This window comes from Plecotus auritus, assembly GCF_963455305.1.
Source record: "Plecotus auritus genome assembly, chromosome: 1".
NCBI lineage: Eukaryota > Metazoa > Chordata > Mammalia > Chiroptera > Vespertilionidae > Plecotus > Plecotus auritus.
Genome location: NC_137770.1, coordinates 165,307,261 through 165,331,532, shown reverse-complemented (window position 1 = coordinate 165,331,532; position 24,272 = coordinate 165,307,261). Strand labels below are relative to the sequence as shown.

Genomic DNA, 24,272 nt, shown 5'->3' with positions numbered 1-24,272 from the left:
CATTTAACTTCTTATTAGAGTACTAGAGGCCTGGTGCCCGAATTCGTGCATGGGTGGGGTCCCTCAGCTTAGCCAGTGATCGTCGCCGGCCAGCCCCACCCTCGATCAGGGCCCATCAGGGGCAGGGCCAGGCCAGCAGGGGTTGGGTGGAGGGGCCATGGGAGGTTGGTCGCCGGCTGCAGGGAGGGACTGGGGAACGTTGGCCAGCCGTGGGAGGTTGGCTGTGGGAGTGCACTGACCACCAGGGAACAGCTCCTGCATTGAGCGTCTGACCCCTTGTGGTCAGTGTGTGTCATAGCAACCGGTCATTCAGGTCGTTCCAGTCGTTGGGTCCTAACGGTCGCTTAGGCTTTTATATATAGAGAGATTATATTGTTTATTTAGTGATTCTAGCTTATGTATATAATGTAAAGACTTAGAATGCCAAAACTTTCTGGTAATTTTGTTGTTTATTGATTTCAGAGAGGAAGGGAGAGAGAGATAGAAACATCAGTGATGAGAAGGAATCATTGATTGGCTGCCTCCTGCATGTCCCCTACTGGGGATCGAGCCCACAACCTAGGCATGTTCCCTTGATGGGAATCAAACCCGGGACCCTTCATTTCGCAGGCTGTCACTCTATCCACTAAGCCAAATCGACTAGGGCTCTGATAATTTTTGAAGTAGAGGAATAAAGGATTATATAAAATTATTCTTTACCATGAGTAGTGAAAAATAAGATTGGGGCAAAGGTAAGGGTGTGTACAATAACACTTTGCTTTAAAAATAATGTATTTAAAGCCCAATCATTTTGGATACTAGAAATTGATCTGAATTTATGAGAAGCATGTGGGTAATGATCTTTATAGCATTATGCACAGTGTGAGTGTACCCATCTTAAAGAATAACAATGAACATATATGACATTATTTAAAAATGGGAGAAATGATCTGATATCAGAATGTATTCTGATTGGTGCCATGCATGTTCTGGGTAGTAGAGCTAGTACAGTGCAGTAGATAGGCACTGTGTTCTGGGTTTATTACTTTCCTCCTGACTCAGCAGGTAGGTAGGTAGTGTGGTTGGTGACATAGTGGAAAACCGAAGTTCACTGAGCAAACCAGGAAGGAGGAAGGCAGGTACGACAGTTTAATCTGCAAACTACTTGAAAGAAACTTGTGAAAACCTTCACACATTGGATTTTGTTAAAGTAGTATAGATTATATCTCAGTTAGGATGTGTGAGTGTCCATTTGTTGCTTCATCATGTTGCTTTTCTGTCATGAACGTTTTCTCTGAGTAGTTCAGACTTTGGTGGGGCCTCCTTGCAATTGTGGCTAAGCAGTTAACACTTTTAAGAACAGAGTTAAGAGGTGGTCACTATGTAGTGGCATTAGGAGCAATGTGTTAGTGTTCTTGGATTGCCTATTACCTCTTCCAGAAATCCACCAGAAATGTTTTTGTGAGTCATTGCCCCTTAGTCCTTACTGTTCCCATAGGGTCGGTGATGGATGTGGCCTCAGTTGTTCATTTCTCATATTCATACGGTCTGTATAGAAATGGCAAACTTGGAAAATTAAACTTGCTACCACTTACTGTGGGGGTAGGCTGTGCATGTTTTTCCACTTATCCCTTTCTAAATGTTACATTATTTAACACATGAATGGCACCTATACAGCAATGTTTCCACGTTTAGTGACAATCTTACTAGGTTGAGTAGGATATGAGCTTTCAAAAAGAAGAAAGTTTGAGGTTGACCTGGTCCTTTCGTAATTCCATGTATATTTAAGTCAAGTCAGAACCTGTGTATGGTGCTGGTGAGAATGGGTCTCCTAACACATTTGTTCTGTCACCCGCTGTGTTAGGAATAACTTGGTACTCACACCCGAGTTGATGCAACAGTGGGTTGTGTTTTCACTAAGAATGAACTGAGACATCTTTTTAGGGCTTTGCTAACTCAGAGTTTCAAACAGCTGTATAACGCCACCAATTTTTCTTTTTCACTTGATTTTACAGTTTTAAAAGTGAAATTCTGGGGAGTTCTTTGTGTTGAATTAGTGTCTTCCTCACATGCTTTCCACTTTTCCTTGTAAGGAAAGGGAGAATTGTTTGCTTTGTGTCATGCTAGATGATGCCGCACCATCTTGTGGCCTGTATGGTGCTTGGGTCTGTCCCCATTAGACTGTGAGCTGCTTGCACCCTGGCTGCTATCACTGCCCTGTGCCTCTTCCTAGTATGGTGTGGTCATCAAGCTCGTGTTCATCAGACAATGCTGGAAAGATCTCATTTGTTTAGAGGGGCCATCTTTTAGTGTTTCCCAAAAATAACATGGTTCGTATCAGTCACCAAAAACAAAAAGAAACACAACGAAAGTCCCCAATAATGAAAGTGATTAGTATTAAGGGTTTGGGGTATATCTTCCAGAATTTGGAAATTTTTTGATGATTTGAATTTTGGAAGAGTGACTTGCAACACATAAATATGCTTTTCTTTTCATGGTAGGACATGCTTATGGGGAGTGGGGGACTTGGTGGGGCTCTTTGGGGCCTTTGTAAGGACTTCATTCCTGCTTTGTGATATCCAGCTGGATGAGTTCCATTGTTTGCATTTATGTTGTGTTCCTTTAATGTTTTAAATATTCTGTTCAATGATTTATACATTTTCAAAACATCCTTTTTAACTTAAAAAACATTTGCCCAGTTAATCATCTACAATATTCTTTCCTGTCACAATTTTAGATTGTCTCCAGCTTCAAGGCCACCACATCAAGGGCTGTGTGCCAGCTTGTGAAGGAGTACATTGGCCACAGGGATGGCATCTGGGATGTCAGTGTGGCGAGAACACAGCCCGTGGTGCTGGGGACCGCATCTGCTGGTGAGTCCCAAGCTAGCCCTGTGGCTTGTCACGCATGATTGCACAACAGCTGGTGTGAATGAATTACCTTTGGGTGTTGGTAGCAGAATGACCCTGGGAGGAGACATGTGGCCGAGCAGTCATTCATATAAAGCCTTGACTTAGTGCTTAGTTCTGATGCCCCTGTCAGGCCTGTCTCAGTCTGTGGGTGTGATGCCATGTCTTTCTCCAGGGTATATAGCCAACTCTGTTAAGGAATCACTATTCAAGGCAGCAGAAGGTGGAATGTCTTTTAAACATATTAGGTATTTTTTTGATTGGCTTTCTTGTTATTTATGTGTATATCTGCTTTTGAAAGTACATTTCACATTTTTCCCACTTGTAAGGTGTGGCTGAGAGAAGTGCTATGTGGTCTCTGAAGGGGACTGCTGTCCCAGGATTTAGGGGAGTGAGGCTGCCGCTGCCCTGAGTTTGCCTGTGGGAATCACAGGGTGGGCGTTACTGAGACCCCTATCTTCTCACCAAAGAAAAGGCATTTTTTGAAAGCTGTCTAATTAATGCGCCTTCAGTTAAAAATTGCTAAAATTAAAATGCTGCTCACTTGTTGAAAATGAATTTTCCAGCTGTGACAAGTTACTCACTAGAATCTGCCTTTTCAAGTGGAAATAGAAAATGTAAAACCTAGTTAGAACGATGAAAAAAATTTTTTCTCTTGTTTAAAACTCTGTTCATACATGAGCATCCCAGATTATTTAAGGAATTTACCACTAATAAAGAAGAATAACAAGGTCCTTTTCTGATGTCTCTGAAATCTCAGTTGGGTAATTGGCATTTATTTTTCAGATTTTCCTAGTAAATCTACTTTTTATCTTTTTCTTATGCCCATAAATGGAAAGGTCTAAAGGAATATTTATTAAATATCAAATAATTTAGAACTGGATTTAGATGCTATTTACATTTGAATATCACATGGTGTTCTGAAAAGTTTTAATATTTCACTAAAAAAGTGAACCTGAGATGTAAATGACCTCTGTATTTAAGCCTCCAGTGGGGTCCTGTCTGTAAAAGTGAACCAGGAACTGAGGACCTTGGTTTTTCTCCTTGCCTGTAAATGACCCAAGACAAGTCACCACCTTCTTCCATCTTTTTGGAAGTGTTTTCTTTGATCAGTTGAATTACAGAATAGTAAAATCAGAGTTGCAAGAGACAGTAGCAGTAATGTAATTTCTCATTTTTAGAATATTTGTCTTACTCTTTTAGTAAAAAGACCATGTAGCTGGCTATGGCTCAGTTCTTATTTGTTTCAATTTGCAGATCACACAGCATTGCTGTGGAGCATTGAGACAGGGAGGTGCCTCATCAAGTACACTGGCCATGTGGGATCAGGTGAGTGCTATTACATAAACAGGTCTCCAGATGGGAGGCTTGTTGAGTTGGTGTCGGGACAGTGGGGCATTCTCATAGACAGATAGATAGATGCCAACCCTCTAAGTGGAGGCTTCACAAAGGGAAAGTTCAGTTCCCTTACCGATGTCAGATAAGAGTTGTCTGTGTTTTATTTAATGTTGCACAGACAGGCACAGGTAGATAGTTTTGAAACTGAAATATGTGTGTTATTTATCAAAAACTGCCTATTCACTCTAGATTCATTTTCCCATAATCGGACCCAATGCAGGCTGCTGTCTGCCCCAGGCACTTGCCTGCCATTAGTGCTGTAGTTAACACAGCAGCTCTTCCCTGCCCTTTCTGTGTATGTACCTTGTGTGTCCAAGTGTTCTGACCAAATTTCACCCACTCTTGTCCCACTCCCTTTGTGGGTCCTTCCATCTGGAACGCATCATCTTCAGTGTTCTGACAGGTGGCCCCGTGGCTCAATGCCCCTCACCAGCTGCTGCCAGTCTCTGAACTCGTAGATAAATTGCTAGGTGGCATCTGCCTTTCGCTTCTAGAGTTAAGGGTGTCCTCACCTACCAGCCTATCGAGAAGTGAGCTTGTCTGTCTCTGCTGGAGTGAGGAGGTGAAGGTGATGGCGGGAGGGGGCTGACATGCAATGAGCTCCTGTTCAGTCCTACTCAGGATGCTCACATGTGTGGTCATTCTGTGTGGTGAGTGTCTGCATGTGGGCCAGTTCATGGTGGTCAGCATGAGCAGGTACCCCCACAGTCTCAGAGCATGTGCTTCCACTCTTTGCTTCTGTTCCATCAGCAGTGCAGGCAAGTTCTGGCTGCTGCTCCTTCTCTCTAGCAGTGAGTCTTACTGAAATTGGGATTATTTATATTGTTCATCTTTTAGGAGTGTGGTGATGGTCTAAGCAGCACAGTTCTTTGTTTGACCAGCTCCTCCCGCAGCTACCTGTTTGATGTTAACAGTAAAACAGTATCTTTTGCATTTTTCAGTTCCTTAGAAAAATATAATTCTAACTAGTGGCCCTGTGCACGAAATTCATGCACATTAAAAGGGAATTAATTAGAGGAAATATTTTAATATTGTTATTTGCCCTTTATAATAGAAGGGTCAGAGATGAAAGAAAATTAGTAAAATGTATATGAAAATCTCGCTCCTGTTGGAGTCTGGGGCATGCTGCGGGACCTAGAGTCAGGTCCCCACCCACCACCCACATGTGCTTCAAAAACGCAAGAGACCCAGACCCAGCTGGCCCCACCCCATTGGGTGAGACCCAGACTGGCCGGCCCCACTCCCGTCAAGCCCTTCTGGGCTGGGGGCACAGCCTCAGGTCCCCTGGCCCGGTGCCGGGGCGGAGGAGCGTGGCCTGAGGTCCCCTGTCAAGCCCCATTGGGCGGGGGGCGTGGCCTGAGGTCCCCGTCAAGCCCCAACCAGGCAGGGGTGCGGCCTGAGGTCCCTCACCCTGGCCAGGAGCCATGCAGCTCAGGTTCCTGCTGTTTGGTCATGAGGTTACGGCATCCTGGCTAATTTGCATATTCCTCTATTATATAGATAGAAGATTATATAGATAGATGGCATAGCTAACTGAATCTCATTGAAGGAGAGTATTTGTTGAAGGCTGACAACACTGCCTTATATTCCATACAAGTAGCCCTGCACACTAATCCGTGTACCAGTAGGTTGCTGCCACCCTCCTGTAGCTCTCTGCCTGCTGCCCCACCCTCCTGTAGCCCTCCACCCCCCTTTCATAGCTTGCTGCCCTGCCCCCTCCTGTAGCTCTCCGCCTCTTGCTTGCTTGCTGCCCTGCCACCTTCTGTAGCTCTCTGCCACCTGCTTGTAGTTCGCTGCTCCATCCTCCAGCAGATCAGTGATCAGGTTGTTATGTGGTTGGTCGTTACGCCTCAGGGCGTAACAGATAATTAGCATATTCCTCTCATTATATAGGGTATGAGGCCCGCATTTCCTTTCAGGTGTGGATGTGAAGACTGGCTTCCATGGGTGACAGGACTATGGGGTGCTGAGAGCTGGGAAGTAGGCATGGCCTAGGGTCAGCTAGGTGGGCAGTATAGTGTCCCCCACTGGACTCTGCAGATTATACATAGAAAAGGCATCTAGAGTTAAAGATAAAAATAAATGGATTATTCATATTTTTCTCTGTGCTGCACTTTGGCAATTTGATAGCTGATATTGGGTATTTTTATTGTATCTTGGTTCTCTGTAACTTACATGTTTAATCACAGGTTAACTGAATGGGAAGATCTAACTTTGAACTACCATAATTCTTTTACTTTTTAAATTTAACTTTGTAATACATTCTGTAGCTATAATAGATACTGATAATGTTTTATTTTAAACCTGTTTATGTAATATTTTTGTTTTGCAGTAAATTCTATAAAATTCCACCCATCAGAGCAGTTGGCTCTCACTGGTATGTTGATTTAATTTCTTTATTGAACAAAGTTGTTGATAATCTTAAAGCAGCTATAATCATTCTTATCAGTAGCATCAGGATTATCCATGTCTTGTATAAAAGTTAGATGTATGTTAGTAGATGTTTATGAATTATGTGAGAAATAAGAAAAATATATTAAGTAGTATTTCATTTAATCAGTAGTGGTTTGCAAATTACATGAGCTTGACTTTATTGTGAGATTAACATTGATCCATGTTCTTGGTGTCTTTTTATGAAGGACATCATAGTTGCCCACTTTCCCTGCTTGTGCTATGATGATTCTCAGCAGACTGTAACTCAGTTCTCTGAGGCCCATTATTCCTGCCGAGTTCCTAATTTAGCACTTCAAATACAAAAAGGAGGAAAATAGTAGTTCCAAGTCACAAGCAATCTGCAGAGCCTGCATTCTTATTCTTTTTCTAGGCAGTTCTCCTAAGCTGTGGTAGCTTGGTTTATCATATTTTATATAGTGATTTTAAAAACACCTTCATTATTATACTGAGAAGTTTTCCTATAAAATGTCCAACCCCTAAGGTGTTTTCGGGACACTGACAGTAATCTTGAAGTATAAGTGTTTGGATGGACCAGAGGTCAGAGGGCTTTGTCTGTAAAGGACCAGAAGTAAATGTTTACGTCTTTGAGAGCCACAGGGTCAGTGTCAAAACTACTCAGCTCTGTGTCAGTGGGAAAGTAGTAGATATGCACAGATGAGTGGATATGGCTGAGTGCGGTAAACATTATTTGCAAAAGGGATGGCTGCCTAGATTTGGCCTGTGGGCATGATTTTGCTGATCCCTGGGATAAAGGACCAAAGTAGTTCTAATTGGGTGCTTTTACATGTGAGTGGAATACGGTGGGAGGTCACTGTGCGAGTCACAGGTCTGACCACCGTAGCTAGTTGATACTTGAAAAAACATTTGGGGAATAAGGTAGGTGAGGACTTTAAACTTTATTAAATCAGCTGTTTGTTGTATGATTGGGAAGAGGGTAGATGGAGGGAGACCAGTGACAACAAGAAGTTGGAAAGGAAGCGGGAAAAATTAAGAGACAACTCAGAAGGGAGCTGATGGAAACAAACAGATAAAGTAGTGGGCTGGAGAGAGGAGTGCAAGGCAGGGGTTTGGTTATGATGCTCATTCGAAAAGAGATTGGCAAGTCAGGCAATAAATGCATTTGACACCTGAGAAAGGTACCACCCTCGGCGTGTGGCCAATTCTTTGGGTAAGCTCTGCAGCCAGGAGACAAGATGGGATCCAGCAGGTGCTCTTGCGAGGGTCAGTGGAGACGACTGTTTGGCACACCTGCTGCCTTTCTGGGCCTTCAGCTGCCCTCTCTTTCCAGTCCCAAGTCAAAGCATCACTTTGCAGAGTTGGCTGGTGAAAGTGAGATGTTAGTACTTAGGTAGTGCCTGGCAGATCGTGAGGTCCATGAGTGTTGAGTGGGGGTGGGACTGTGCATTTGTGTGTTACTTTTCTGAAATACCTCAGAACCTATTATAGGCATAAGGTAAAATATAATTGGGTTTCAGTTTATTTAGGTAGTTGGAGAATAAAATCTATTTGTAAATTTTCTCTGAACTCTCATAGCTTTCCACCCTAGGATTAAAAGGGGAACATTTTTATAAGTAATTACCTTAATTTTGTGCATTTTCTCTATTCTCAGTAGCATTATGCTGTCTCAGAAATAGCTACATGAGTGAAGTATATTCATCTCAGTAACGATCACTAAGTTACACACTTCTGAGGATGCTCAGAGCCTTGCAGAAGGCACTTTTTACATCTGGTGTGCACTTGGACGATTTCCCCATTTCTCTCCTCAGCTTCTGGAGACCAGACTGCTCACATTTGGAGATATGCGGTTCAGTTGCCGACACCCCAGCCTGTGGCCGACACTAGTGTAAGCAGCACATTTACTTAACCCTGAAAACACGACCTGGGGTATGTTGGTGGGGTTCTGGATGTCTGCAAATATTAGGATAACTTTGTAATACCTTATGGACTGAATGTTTGTGTCTCCCCAACATTCAGAGGTTGGAGCCGTAACCCCCACTATGGCTGCATTTGGAGATAGGGTCTCTAAGGAAGAAATGAAGGTTACATGGGGTCATAGAGTGAGTTAAAATTGTGTGGAGTTGTTCCTCCTCCCCCCAAAATAAATAAGAAAGCACCAGTCTTGTTAGAGGGGAAAATTATGTATAGTAATTACTTTTTATTTTATTATTTATTTTTTTCAAACCCTTGTGTTGAGGGGTAATTACATTTTAAAAACTTAGTAGTTTATGTAGAATATTAAATTGACTTTTTCTCCTGTATGAATTTGCTTGTATTAGACACAGGGCCTTTTCATGCTTGGAGTCGCTGCCTCAGGATTTGGGGCACGTGGGGAAGCCCAGGCTGAATTAGAGAGGAGCCTTCATCATAGTGCATGACTGGAACTGCTCCAGCGGACTGCCAAAATTCTATGTGGCCTTCCCTAGTGAGGACTCGATTACTCCCCTCTGTATCTGCCACCCAGTGCATACAAGTCTCTTTAAATGAGGGCCACTTGTGTTCTTAACACGTTAAGTGCCCAGCCTCTTTTGTCTTCTGGATGGGAAATATAGTGTCAGTCACCCGTGACTGACTGGGCGCTTAACGTGTTAAGCTTCTGCTGGATTTCTTAGCAGTTCTAGATTCTGAAATAAACTGTAGTTTGTTTATGATCTTGTTCATTTTGAATCAGTACAGTTTTTGGACAGACGTTTTCTCCTTTTAATTTGGCATCCACCATGTTGATAGAGAAATATTTGGATGATATTCTGTGAACAGTTTTAAAGTGTTTTTTTTTTTTTAAGTTATTCCTTTCCTTTTTCTTTAATTTTTTTAAAAAATAATTTTGATTTCGGAGAGGGAGAGAGAGAAACATCAGTGATGAGAAAGAATCATTGATTGGCTGCCTCCTGTACACCCCTAAAGGGGATTGAGCCTGTAACTCGGGCCTGTGCCCTTGACTGGAATTGAACCCATGACCCTTCAAATCGCAGATTGACGCTCTATCCAGTGAGCCAAACCAGCTAGGGCTCATGAAAACAGTTTTAGATGGCCTGTTTAATCACTGTGTCATGCTAGATGTATAATGTTAAGTAATTAATTTAACTTAGTAGGGTGAATTTTCTCCATTTGAAAGTGAAAATTGATATGAGTTAATATGGGCTCCCAGTGGTCCTTCCTTCATGAGAACATGTGACTCCGGGACTTGCGGTTCTGTGGACGACTGCTTGGTTCTCAGTAGGTTCTTAGTATGAAATTGGCAGTTCTTGGCACAAATTTCTGTCATTATTTCTTCAAATAGGTTTTCAGTATCTTGCTCTCTCTCTTCTTCTGGCACCCCCATAATTCTGATGTTGGTACGCTTGAAGTTGTCCCAGAGGCTCCTTTCACTATCTTCATATTTTTGGATTCTTTTTTCTTTTCCGGTTGAGTGTTTTTTGCTTCTTTGTATTTCAAATCTTTGACTTGATTCTTGCGATCCTCTATTCTGCTATTGGATCTCTGTATAATATTTTTTATTTCAATCAGCGTATGCTTAAATTCCAGTTGGTCCTTTTTCATATCCGTCGTTGGCATTAAAAATGACTAAAGTTAGATTATCTCCAAGACAGTGGCAAAAAACATAAACAATTCTCACCCTCCCACCTCTTGCCCTTTTTCAGCTTAGGGTTAAAGGTTTTACAATTATCTTTTAATATGACTTATTACATTTGTGTTTTATTTTTTATTTTTATTTTTTAAAAAAATAAATCTTTATTGTTCAGATTATTACAGTTGTTCCTCTTTTTCCCCCCCATAGCTCCCCTCCACCCAGTTCCCACCCCACCCTCTTCCCTTACCCCCTCCCCCACTGTCCTCATCCATAGGTGTACGATTTTTGTCCAGTCTCTTCCCGCACCCCCCACACCCCTTTCCCCCCGAGGATTGTCAGTCCACTCCCTTTCTGTGCCCCTGATTCTATTATATTCACCAGTTTATTCTGTTCATCAGATTTTTTATTCACTTGATTTTTAGATTCACTTGTTGATAGATATGTATTTGTTGTTCATAATTTTTATCTTTACCTTTTTCTTCTTCTTCTTCCTCTTCTTAAAGAATACCTTTCGGCATTTCATATAATACTGGTTTGGTGGTGATGAACTCCTTTAGCTTTTATCTGTGAAGCTCTTTATCTGCCCTTCCATTCTGAATGATAGCTTTGCTGGGTAGAGTAATCTTGGTTGTAGGTTCTTGCTATTCATCACTTTGAATATTTCTTGCCACTCCCGTCTGGCCTGTATAGTTTCTGTTGAGAAATCAGCTGACAGTTGTATGGGTGCTCCCTTGTAGGTAATTAACTGTTTTTCTCTTGCTGCTTTTAATATTCTCTCTTTGTCTTTTGCTCTTGGCATTTTAATTATGATGTGTTTTGGTATGGTCCTCTTTGGGATTCCTTTTGTTTGGGGTTCTGTGAGCTTCCTGGACTTGTATTTCTTTCACCAGGTGGGGGAAGTTTTCTGTCATTATTTCTTCCAATAGGTTTTCAGTATCTTGCTCTCTCCTTTATTCTGGCACCCCCATAATTCTGATGTTGGTACGCTTGAAGTTGTCCCAGAGGCTCCTTACACTATCTTCATATTTTTGGATTCTTTTTTCTTTTTGCTTTTCGGGTTGAGTGTTTTTTGCTTCTTTGTATTTCAAATCTTTGACTTGATTCTTGCGATCCTCTATTCTGCTATTGGATCTCTGTATAATATTTTTTATTTCAATCAGCATATGCTTAAATTCTAGTTGGTCCTTTTTCATATCCTCGAGGGTCTCTCTAAATTTATTGGCCTTTTCTAGAAAATTCTTGAAAAACCTTATAACCATGGTTTTGAACTCTATATCCAGTCGTTTGCTTTCCTCCATTTCTTTCATTTGTGATCTGTTTCTTTGTCTCTGCATTTTGGCTGCTTCCCTGAGTTGATAGAGTGGCTTTGTGTGCTCGGTGTCCTATAGGGCCCAGTGGCTCAGCCTCCCCAGTTACCTGAGGTGGACACTCTTGGTGCACCCCTTTGTGGGCTGTGTGCACAGTCTTGTTGTAGTTAAGCCTTGATTGTTGTTGGTATCCCTGGGAGGAATTGACCTCCAGGCCAATTGGCTGTGAGGATCAGCTGTGTCTATGCTGGGAGAACTTCTGTGCTGGAGACAACCTTATGAGACAAGACTTGCAAAAGCCTCTGTGCTCAGCTTGGATGGGGCGGAGACTCAGGGAGGAGCAGACAGCATTGGTTTCCCATCAGCCCTGCCCTATGAGGCCCCTGTGTCTCAGTGTCCCGTGGTAATCGCTGCAAGCACCTCTGAGAGAAAGCTGCCCTCGAGTTTTGCCCACTGCCAGACAGTCCACTTTCTCCCCGAATGAGTCGGGGTTCCCAGAAACTTGCCCGGAACTGGAGTTCAGCACAGTTGGAGTTCTGTCTCCCTCCTGCTTTAGAAAGCCAGCCGCGCACTCAGCCTCTCGTGCATTCAGCAGTCAGTCCTCTCCACACGCGCGCCTCCAGACCTCTGCCTTCCGCAGCTCCCGAGTCTCAAGTGTGCTTTCTCTTTTCCTGACAGTCCAGATTCCCCTCAAATGAGTCTGGTGTCCCAGCGTCTTGCTTGGGACTGGAGTTCAGTGCAGTCGGGAGCTTCCTTCTCCCTCCCGCTTTAGAAAGCCAGCCGCGCACTGAGCGTGCACACAGCTGCCCGTCCTCTCCGTGTGCGAGTCTCCGTACCTCAGCCTTTTGCAGCTCCTTTGAGTCTCAATGTGCTTTCCTCTTTTCTTCTAGTTGTAGAATTTCCACTCAGCCAGCTTTCCTGTGGTTCTGGATGGTGTCCATTTTGTCTTTTAGTTGTAGTTTTGATATTGTTGTGCGAGGCAGCAGTTTAGGTGTTTACTTATGCCGCCATCTTGGTTTCTCCTACATTTGTATTTTAAATATATTTTAATTCCTTGTGTAATTTGCTACAATGACTTCAGTAAATGTTGTGACTCTCTTTGATCTCTCAATTGTGGATCCTGATAACTAGGGCTTTTTAACTAGGAGCTCCAGGCCTTTTTTATGCACTCCTGCACCCTTCCCACATCAGGGTCTCCACTGCACTGTTCCAAGGCCACACTGCATGCACGGCCTGCCCCAGACCTCCCCACTCCCCTGGCAGAGTTTACTCCTTTGCGTGCCCACTTGTCACTTCTTCCATTAGAATAGTGAAGAGCCTGTTAGGCTCACTGCTGCAGGTCTGGTTGACAGAGCTGTCACTTGTCTTTGACTCTTCCCTGCTCTCACCTCCCCACCTCCATTTCTACCTAATACGTGATGTCTTTCTGGTTCTGGTTCCTAAGTGATTCTTGGATCTACTTCTTTCTCCCTGTGACACTCCTTTTGTAACATCCACCCTGAGGTCTCCACTGAATTTCCCCTACCCGGCACCCCTATTCTGCATTCCCCACAGAGCCATCCAGACACCACCCCCCTCCACACACCCCCACTTGTCGGCCCAGGATATAGCAAAGCTCCTCAGGAGTGGCTGTGAGGGCTGAAAGCCCCATTGCCCAGGAACCAGTGTCCCCTGAAGGAGAGTTTGGGCCACAGTGTCTCCATCAGGATGTATAGTGACTGTTGTTTTTCCCTTCTAGATGCTGTTTATCAGGCAGGGAATGGTTTACCTTGAGCAGGTTACACTTCACAAGAACACACCTTTCTTATTTGCTGTCACCGTCTCTAGTCCAGATCACTAGTCTTCTAACTAGTCTCCCTGTCTCAGATCTGACTGCTCATGTCCAGCCTCTTCTCTATGAAATCAAGCATGGTCTTTGTAGCATCGGATCTCAGTGAGTCACCTCAGTGAGCCCTTGTAGACCCTTAGTTTCAGTTTGCATCTCCTCCCTGCTTCGGCCTTTGGATGGGTTTGCTGCTCTGACTCCCCACCTTCTCCCTCCCTCCTGATTCTTTTCCTAGAACTCTCCCCTCACCCCACTCCTCATCCTGCAGGTACCTCTCAGTGTCGCAGACTGCCTGCCTTACTCTCAGAGCATCCTTTATAGCATTTAACATTCATATGGATTATATAATTTGTGTAATCATTTATGTTTAACTTTGCCGCTAGATTGTGCGTTCTCTCCTGGACAAATCCACCTTTGTTACATCTGGCATTTCCTCTGTCCCTCATGCATTGAACAATGAGCACCCTGTGACCAGCCTCACCACCAAGCAACTCTGGGCTGTGGCACTCCTCCAGGCCACGTTTCTGCCACATTCCTGGGTGACTTTCTCACTTTTCCTTCTGCAGATTTTCACCTGCCTCCTTACTTTCTTGTGTCGTTCCCAGCAGCACACAGACAGGTTGTAGTAGCCATCTCCTAACCCACCTGAGCCTTCTATCCCATCGGGAGCCATGGGGTGTTGGTTTTCCTATGCAGACCTCAGACTTGTCCTTGCACTTCTTTCCCTCTCCCTACACACTTCTCTAGGATACGCTGTGTCCCTGCTGGGCTCCTCACGGCAGCATCCCATCCATGTTGCCCACCCAGCAGACACTTGCAGTCACTCCTCGGGCTCCTCCTAAATCGCTATCACAGTGTGACCCTCTCTCCATCTCACATCTCATGTTTCTCTCATTTTCTTTCTTCCTCTTGAGTCTCATTGACTGGGTCACCTCCTCTTCCCAATGACTCCTGGGTCTCTGACACTTTACCCTCTTAGCTGCGTGTGGGTCACTTCCCAGCACTCACCTCTGTGTGGGTCACCTCCCAGCCCTCTCATCTGTGTGTGGATCACCTCCTTGTCCTCTTACTTGCTTGTAGGTTATTGCCACCCTCTCTCCTGTTTTCCTCCCACACTACTCTCTAGTTGATCTTAGACCTGTGATTTTAAGGAGCATCCCTTGCTGCTGACCCCCCCAGGTTTGCATACTGTCCTTGACTCTTTAACTCCAGACATCTATGACATCTAACTACTTACTCAATTTCTACTTGGGTGTCTTACAGACATTGCAAAACTAATGTGTGTGAAATTAAGCTCTGGATGTTTCCACAACTGCTCTTGTTTTGTTCCCTGTTTCAGCCTTTATCCTTCACCCTATTGTTTAGACTAAACACCTGTAAATCATCCATAATTTTTCTCACAGGCATTTGGATATCGGCAGATCCTGAGCTGTCTCAGAGGGTGTCTTAATTTAACCTTTCTTATCTTTACTACTATCCATCCTGGCTCCCTTCCCCTACCTGTACTTTGGTGATCACCTTCTGTTAGTCTACCCAGTATCAGTGCTTGGGTTGCTGTAATAAAGCACCACAGAAGGGGCTTAAACATCAGAGGTTCCTTGTCTCACGGTCCTGGAGGCTGGAAATCCCAGATCCAGTTGTCAGAAGGGGTCGTTTTTCCTGAGGCCTAGGACATTGGCGTGTAGGCAGCCATCTTCCAGTGTCCTCATATGGCCATCTCCATGTGTCTGTCCTCCTGTCTTTTTAGGGACACCAGTCATACTATATTAAGGCCTACCCAGATGACTCCATTTTAACTCTAATTATCTCTTTTGTTTTTTTAAATCCTCCCTACTTAGAGAGAGGAAGGGAGAGAGAGAGAGAGAGAAACATCGATGTGAGAGAGAAACATTGATTGGTTGCCTTCCATACATGTCGCGACCAAGATAGAACCCGCAACCCAGATAAGTGTCCTGACCAGGAATCGAACCGGCACCCTTTGGGTGTATAGGATGATGCGTAACCAACTGAGCCACTCAGCCAGGCCCTAATTACCTCTCTACAGACCCCATTTCGCCCAGCTGGTGTGGCTCAGTGGTTGAGCGGTGACGCAGGAACCAGGATGTCAGGGTTTGATTCCTGGTTAAGGCGCATGCCTGGGTTGTGGGCTTGATCCCCAGTAGGGAGTGTGCAGGATGTAGCCCATCGATGGTTCTCTGTCATCCGTGTTTCTATCTCTCTATCCTTCTCACTTCCTCTCGCTTTAAAAATCAGTAAAAACCTTTTTTTTCACACACTGTCACATTCTGAAGTACTGGGGGTTGAGGATTCAACATGAATTTTGGGAGACACAGTTCAACCATTCGGAATGTTCACACAGAACATTGGTTCTTTAAAGCATGAGTCAGACTATCTCTCTTCCTTACTCAAAACCATCTAGTGATTTTCCAGCACACACACAATAAAATCCAAAGTCCTTTCTATTTCTCCATGTTTTACCTGATTTACACTGGTAACATCTCTGTAATCTCTTACCCTGCAAGAGTCTGCTCCCTTCTTGTCCTTTGCATTTTTTGTTCCCTTGGCTGGGAACACTGTTCCCCTAAATATGCCTTTGTTTTCTTCACTTCCCAAGTCAAATGTTACTTTAGCAGAGATTCCCTGATAATTTTGAATAAGAGTAGTCCTTATGACTGTCCATCCCCTCATCTTGCTTTATGTTCCTTCTTAGCACTTACTGTTGCCTGAATCTGTGTGTGTGCATGTGACACGTGTCCCTTTACTAGGACTGTGTGTGTATTATAAATATCACTATATTATGTGTGTGTACATGTCACACTTGTCCCTGTGTATACACATGGCGTGTATTCCCATGCTAGCGTGTGAATATACACAATACATATTTCCATTCTAGAGTGTGTGTGCGCATGTGTGCATGCACCCCCATATGTGTGACTTGTCTTCTTTGTTAGTATGTTAGCTCCCTGAGGCGGGGACTTGGCCATTCTCTGGCTTCATTGCAGTAGTGGGTGTGCACCTTGCTGTTCATTGTTCCTTATACATGTCAGCAGAGTTTGTTTCCTCCTGCTCTGTGCCCAGTCTTTGGTACTAGTACTGTGTAAGCACCTGATAAATATTTGTTAAATGAATAGATAAACATATTTTCTTTAAGAGCTGAAGCCTACAATGACTATTATGTTTTTATTTTATCTTTAGCTTTTGACAAAAGACTTGGTTGATTTGTATGAAAATAAAGTGAACTTTCATATATATTGTTTTAGCAATAGAATTCTAAGTATATCTTAGGCACTTGAGAAGTGTAATATTCCTTTTTTATTATGGTGAATTATTGACTTTCAGTTGCATTTGTTTAGTTTTAATACATGATAAAAACTTAAAATGTTGAAAATCATTTTACTAGTATTTGCCATTTTGTTGGTTAGTGGAAGTGGACAGTAGCCTATATGATGTTATAGTGGCCCTGATTTTTTTCTCTCCTTATATTTGGCCCTGGTTTTAGCCAAGCACATAATCATAAAGGTGATAAAATTTATTGAGTACCAATTATATACCACGTACTGTGCCAGTGTTGTCATACTGATGATCAAGTCCTAGAAAGACAAGTGGCACAGTCTGATTGTGTAGCCGTGCCAGGAAAGACTCACAGTTCTCAGGAGTTCTCTGCTCTCACCTTTAACTGCAGATATGTGGCGAGGACGAAGTTGAGTGCTCTGATAAGGATGAGCCTGATGTGGACGGAGACGTGTCCAGTGACTGTCCTACCATCCGGGTGCCATTGACTTCCCTTAAGAGTCACCAGGGAGTAGTCATAGCTGCTGACTGGCTGGTTGGGGGGAAGCAGGCGGTGACGGCCTCCTGGGACCGAACAGCAAACCTGTATGACGTGGAGACAGCGGAGCTCGTTCACTCTCTGACAGGTACTGTAGCCCTGGCCTGCCAGCAGTGTGCTTGTGATTTATGGGCATGTGTTTTTATCTTACCTTGCACATTCTTTTCTGTCCAGAATTAGTTTCAGTTCTCTGGGTGCTCAGGTTGTGATTTTTCAGAAATCCTTTCTAATAGAACTGTTGGTAGCTAATTTTATCTTTAGGGTATTTAATTGTAGTGTGTAGTATCTAGATATTTGAAATATGCTGGTGTATTAGCTTTCTGTTGCTTTATAACAGATTTCCACAAAGGTGGTGTCTTAAAATAACATGAATTATAACCTTATAGTTTCCCTGGGTCAGGAATTTTGAGCTGGGGACTGCTTTTAGTATATAGCATGGTCCCCATCTAGAGGTATATTAACCATGGCCGTTTGATTTCTTCCAGACCAGCACCAGCAAGAGAGCATCTCTGCTGCACACTTTTATTCTTACTATTTTTAATCCTCACCTGAGGATATGTTTTTTTCATTGATTTTAGAGAGAGGAAGGGAAAGAGAGAAACATAGATGTGAGAAACATCAATTGGTTGCCTCCTATACACTCCCAGACCAGGGATCAAACCTGTAACCCTGACCAGGAATTGAACCTACAACTTTTTGGTCTATGGGACAATGGTCCAACCAACTGAGCTACACCAGCCAGGGCTGCCTGGATCCTTTAAAGGGCCCATCTGATCAGGTCAGGCCCACAAGGACATCTTTTGAATTCGATGAACTCAAAGCCACATTGTTTGGGGGCCTTAGTTATGGCTGCAAAGTCTATTTTGCCTTATAACCTACTGAGATTACCAGAATGGTAGCTCACCATATTTGCAGGTTCTGCCCAAACTCAAGGGAAGGTATCAGACAGGGTGTGTATACCAGGTCATCTTAGAATTCTGCCCATCACAAATGTTTTTCAAATTTGTCAATAGGTGCATTTTCTGATTGATTGTTAAAGACTGTATTTCACAGAAGGCTCCACAAATATTATTAGAGGTCATTTGGGAAGTGAAGAACTAAGAATTAATTTGTTTGCACCCTGAGCCTGTAAAAGAGATTTGCCAAACCTTTTAACTGTTAGGATCAGGAACTGGGTTATACTCACTGAGTGTCATGATCCTTTTAAATGTACAAGTGAAAGGACTTCCAGCTCCTGAGGGAAAACTGGTCCCACTGTGACCATACATGCTGTCATTAAATGATTCCTTGTGTTTACGTTTACAGTGAGTAAATATTAGTAATAGAGACCATAAAGACTGTTTTTTGATTCTAGTGTTTTTTAAGAAAGCTTTATTCTAACTGTATCTGCAGATGGGTGACCTTGCACTTCTGTCGTCTTTGGTTGTATTGTAGGGCATGACCAAGAACTCACGCACTGTTGTACACACCCCACCCAACGGCTCGTGGTAACCTCCTCCCGTGACACGACCTTCCGCTTGTGGGATTTTAGGGACCCGTCCATCCACTCTGTGAATGTTTTCCAGGGCCATACGGAGTGAGTTACAGTCATTCAATATGTCTCTTTTTAATTATTCATGAAAAAGGTTTTATGGGTGGATATGAAAACTTTATACTTGTCTTAATTTTCAGTATTAATTTCCAACTCCACTGTCTTTCAAAATGGCTACTGTTTTCCTAAACGTTTAACTCCATTTTGGAGGTTTCAAAGAATTTAGGAGAACAAGAGAAGTCACCAAAGTTCTCTCAAAAAATTGGATGGAGACATAATGAGATATTGGGAGAGGGGATCAGAGAGGAAGCAGGAAGTACTCCATGTTGGCGGTGTGAGGTGATCACACTGGAACTTTTTTTTTTTTTTTAAAAAATGTATTTTATTGATTTTTTTTACAGAGAGGAAGGGAGAGGGATAGAGAGTTAGAAACATCGATGAGAGAGAAACATCGGTCAGCTGCCTCCTGCACACCTTCTACTGGGGATGTGCCCGCAACCAAGGTACATGCCCTTGACCAGAATCGAACCCGGGACCTTTCAGTCTGCAGGCCAATGCTCTATCCACTGAGCCAAACCAGCCAGGCCACACTGGAACTGTTAACAGTCACTCCCAAATCCCTGCACTGGGGTCGTTTTCATCTAATTTTGATATTCCACATATTTGCAGGATCTGTTTTGTTCCAGGAGAAGACACACTGACTCTCACCATTCTCTGTCTGGCTGTCTGTTGGGCAGCTCAGGCGTACCCATATCTTAACAGAACTTTGTTCTTTCCACAAACTTGTTCTTCTCCCAGTCTGACTCTTCCCAATACAGGAAGTGTCTATCTTTCTAGTTACTCATCCCACAAACCTCTCCACTCCCCCACTGTGCCGCATTCAGACCAGGAGTAGGACTCCTGTCCAGTTACACCTCTCGATGTGTCCTGTCACCTGCTCCTCAGGCCACCACTGTCCCCACCAAACCATCCCTATCTCTCTCCTAGATGGCAGTATTGTTCTTCTTGAGCCCTTGCACATCCAGAAAAGGCCATACACACATTAGTGCTCAGTAAACACTTTTTCATGAATGAATTTTTGCTCAGTTGGTTTCTCCAAAATATGGATTTTATTCATTTCATCATGTGATGTAGCAAACAAGTCTGTTTTATGTGTTGAATGTTAGATACTAAGTTTTAGATTTAATGTTCAAAAGTCATAAAGTATACAAAAGGGAACACTAGGACAGAATTTTTTAAGGAGTTTGAGATTGGAAAACAATTTGGCATCTTGCACCTAAGGTGTGCGAAAATGTTAGGACTAAGCAGCGAGCACGTACTGAAATCTTAGCATACCACTGGCTCTGTTCTGACAGCTTCCATGTGAGAAATGACTTCATTCTGACAAGGAAGGCATTTCTTCAGCCAGGGTAGCCATAGCCCGAAATAAAAAATGCCGGATTCTCAGGGGTTCATACAGTGCTGGGGGCTGAGTAGGGTCCACATGCTTTCCCTGTGTCCCCATGGGATTAGTCCTGGTTGCTCTGGAGGTTACGGAGAGGACAGGTTCTAACTGGCCCAGCCCAGCCCAGATGAGAACACTGAACTGAAAAGAATGGGGCTAAGGGTGGGCCAGTAGCTCTTCTACATCTGCTTTTAGGGTGGGGTCACTCTGGGCCCAGAGAGCAGATGGAACTGTCTGTGGTTTCTTACAGACCATGCAAGGCAAACGGGACCCCCCATACATCCTTATCCTGGGGCCTGCACATCTCTTCTCCCGTTTTTATTGTGAAAATTTCAAGCTTAAGTAAAAGTTGAAAAAAGAGTGAAGCAAACCCACTAATCCTCTTAGAAGCACAGTTGTTTTTATTTCACCACATTTGTCTGTCTCTTTTTTTAAAAAAATGCCTTTTTATTGATTTCAGAGAGGAAGGGAGAGGGAGAGAGAGAGAGAGAAACATCAGTGATGACTACATGCCTCCTACTGGGGATCAAGCCCGCAAACCAGGCATGTGCCCTTGACTGGAATTGAACTTGGGACCCTTCAGTTCACAGGCCGATGCTCTATCCACTGAGCCATTCCAGCCAGGGCTGTCTGTCTCTTTATAGATATGTATACACATGTATTGTAGGATATGCAGCACACACCCACACTTCTGTCTCTAGATTCATGAACACATATATTGAATGAATATATAGCACACAAACACATGCTCTTCTCTCTGTAGATACCTGTATAAATGTATCCCATGAATACATAGCACTTCTGTCTCTTTAGATTGTGTACATGTATATGAATATATAGCACATACATGCACTTCTGTTTCTATACATGTACACATGTTATTATATGAACATATGTACTTTCTCTGGCTGAGCCTTTGGAAAGGAAGTGTCCATGTCATCACACTTTGCCCTGATACCTCAGATGCATCTTTTCAGAACAAGGACGTTCTGCTAAATAACCATGCGTTACCCACTTAAGAAAAGTAAAAAAAAATTCTCTAATATCACTTGATGTCCAGTCCATATTCAGATTTATTCTTGTGGTCCCCAAATGTCTTTGATACTTTTTTAAAGATTTAATCAGGATTCATTAATTACATTTAGGTACTGTGTTATTTGGTTCCCCCCCCCTCCCCCCCGCTTCCCCCTTAATCTCTCTTTTTTATATTTTTAAATTGTACTACTGATTTTTTTAGTAGTTTAAATTATAAAACTAATATTAAGACATACATATTACAGACTTGTTGAAAAGTTCTTTGGTCTTCTTTAATTTAACACAATTCTCCACCCATTTCATTGTTATTTTTTATGACATTGAATTTTTGTGTGAAGAAACCAAGCCCGTCTTGTAGAAGATCTGACATCATTAGTGATCCTTGCCTGAATCAGTTATTACACTGAGAGTTGCAAAGGGTGATCTTGCTAATTCTGTCATTCTTCTACACTCATTAGCTGGCACTCTTCATTAGTGTAGTTGAGGATTAGTATAGACTCAAGGACTTTTTTCTTTTTGATGGTTATAAAGTCTTTGTTGTCATAATTTTGATGCTCAAGTTGTTCCACGTTCAGTGCACCCTCCTGTGGCTTCTCTGTCTCTTTCTACAGCACCCTCTCGTCTTTGAGTACATATTGCCTTTGGCACAGTAGGAGTCTGTCCTAGCCTCACCCTACACTTCCCTACCCAACAGTGGAAAGTGCCAGCAGTTTTCCCACTAAACTAACTCTGCTCACCGCTACTACACCGAGTTACACGTGGTCAGGGATTTTAGGACTGTGTAAAGAAGGGAGATTTGAGTGTAGACAAAGGGCAGTCAGTACTTGTGCTGTGTCTCTAGGAGACAGAATGTAAGTGGACCTTTGCTACACTGACCTAACCGTCCTGTGCAGCATGGATGGACACAGAAAGACTTGTGGGTGGAGAACCAGGGAGGACTGGGGTCATGTCTGGGAAGGGAGGCAGAAATGAAGAGAGAATGGTGGCAGCTGCTTTTATTGAGTATTTGGTGTCACCAGGCATAGTGAAAACTGGGTCCTATTTGTTTAATCTTCACAGTGAGTCTATCTTCTGTTCTGTGGAGGTAAACTGAGGCACAGGCAGATAAGGTAATTTCCTGAAGATTGCCTGGGTTCTAGGTGGGGCTTGACTCTAAGAGTGATTCCAGAGGAGTCTTTCTAACACTGTTTAGTCACATTATATTATCACTTGCTTTATTTGTCTGAAAGATTTTATATATCTTTTGTGCTAAAAGAGCCAGGAATGTATGTATTAGTATATTACTGGAAGTTGATGAAAGTGTCAGTTTTAGCTTTTAGGAGTGTTTAATAAAGGCTGTTCTCATCTGTCTCCCTCTGATTATCCTATCTAATAAAAAGGGAATATCCTAATTGACCGTCACGCCCTCACAAAGATGGCAGTGCCCGTAGCCAATAAGGAGGGAATATGCTAATTGACCACCACGCCTTCAAAGATGGCGGCGCCCACAGCCACAAGTTGGTGGTGCCCAGTCCCCTCAGCCCCACCGGGGCAGCAAGCGTGTGGCACATGCCTGCCTCTGGAGTCCCCCAGTCCTCTCAGCCCCCCAGTTGCCCAGGGCCGGCCCGAGGTGCAGGCATGCCTAAGATGGCTGCTGCCCAGCCACCCAGGGCCAGCCGAGGCTTGCGCTGCCGGCAGTGTCAGCAGCAGAGGGGTGATGGGGGCATTGCTTTCCCCTGATGGCTGGGTCGCCTCCCACCCCTGAGGGCTCCCGGACTGTGAGGGGAGCAGGCCAGGCTGAGGGACCCCCCCCCCCCTCCAGTGCATGAATTTTCATGCACTGGGCCTCTAGTGGAGTATAAGAGATATTGATGTCATGTTTAAAATATCTAATTTGTGACACATTTTTGCAGCTGGTGCATATAGGAAATAATGGCTGATTTTGGAGTGATATGGCTATGAGGAATATAAGTAGTTACAAAGGAATTCTTTTTCTTTTTTTCTCCAACAAATTTAATTTTGGGAAAGTAATGGATTTTGAGAAGAAAAAACATGGGCAGAGAGGTATGGAATAGAAAATAAATACAAATGTAAGCTTCTTTGCTTATCATATATAATAAAAGCCTCGGTGGCGTTGCGCAACGCTTTTGTGCGATGCTCTTGGGCGACTTCACAAGATGGCTACCGTGACATCATCACAAGATGGTTGCCACAAGATGGCTGCCCTCACTTGTCATAAAATGGTTGCCACGTGATGGCCACCACAAGATGGTCACCACAAGATGGCTGGCAGGGGAGGGCAGTTGTGGGCAATCGGGCTAACAGGGGAGGGCAGTTGGGGGTGATCGGACTGGCAGGGGAGGGCAGTTGGGGGCGATCAGGCCAACAGGTGAGCAGTTGGTGTCAATCAGACTTGCAGGGGAGTGGTTAGGTGCGCTCAGGCAGGCAGACAGGCGAGTGGTTAGGAGCCAGCAGTCCTGGATTTTGAGAGGGTTTAGGCTAGCTGTGGGCAAACTACGGCCTGCGGGCCGGATCCGGCCCGTTCGGCTGTTCTATCCGTCCCACGGAGCCAAAAGAGTGGAGGGTTCTCTTGCTCTCCCCTCCGCTCCTTCACCAGCAGCAGTGTTAACATGACAACATCGGGAAACACGGCCGCAGCTCCTTCTTCTGAGTGGGCGGATTTATATCCGCCCATTCAGTAGAAGGAACAACCTCTCAATCTTCCAGAGGCTCCTTGTAATGCCCACGGACGCGTCCCCCGACATCACCCTGGGAATGCGTAGACACGTTATCGTGGTGATGTAGGGAGACACGCCCCTGGAGAGCACAGTATCAGAGCATTAGCTAAAAAGGAGACCAACAACACTGTTCCCACTGAAGTTGATGTTTTAAAGACCAAAAACCTTTCAACCCAGTCTACATTGCCATCTACATCTACGTCCCGGGCATAATTTGGAAGTTGCACTAAAGAAAATGTTTAATTTACTGTTTACACATTTTGTTCTTTTCTATTT

General features: G+C 43.7%; 1 protein-coding gene across 3 annotated transcripts in view; it reads left to right on the top strand.

Moving 5' to 3' along the window:
* Nucleotides 1-24,272, top strand: part of WDR37 (WD repeat domain 37) — an 89,635-nt gene that overhangs the window by 32,889 nt on the left and 32,474 nt on the right. For all 3 annotated transcript variants that reach the window (XM_080665552.1, XM_080665553.1, XM_080665554.1), the window contains 6 exons: nt 2,717-2,852; nt 4,146-4,217; nt 6,619-6,663; nt 8,507-8,583; nt 17,123-17,357; nt 18,704-18,845. In XM_080665552.1, the coding sequence (XP_080521678.1) occupies nt 2,717-2,852; nt 4,146-4,217; nt 6,619-6,663; nt 8,507-8,583; nt 17,123-17,357; nt 18,704-18,845 (707 nt within the window). The remainder of the gene's footprint in view (nt 1-2,716; nt 2,853-4,145; nt 4,218-6,618; nt 6,664-8,506; nt 8,584-17,122; nt 17,358-18,703; nt 18,846-24,272) is intronic.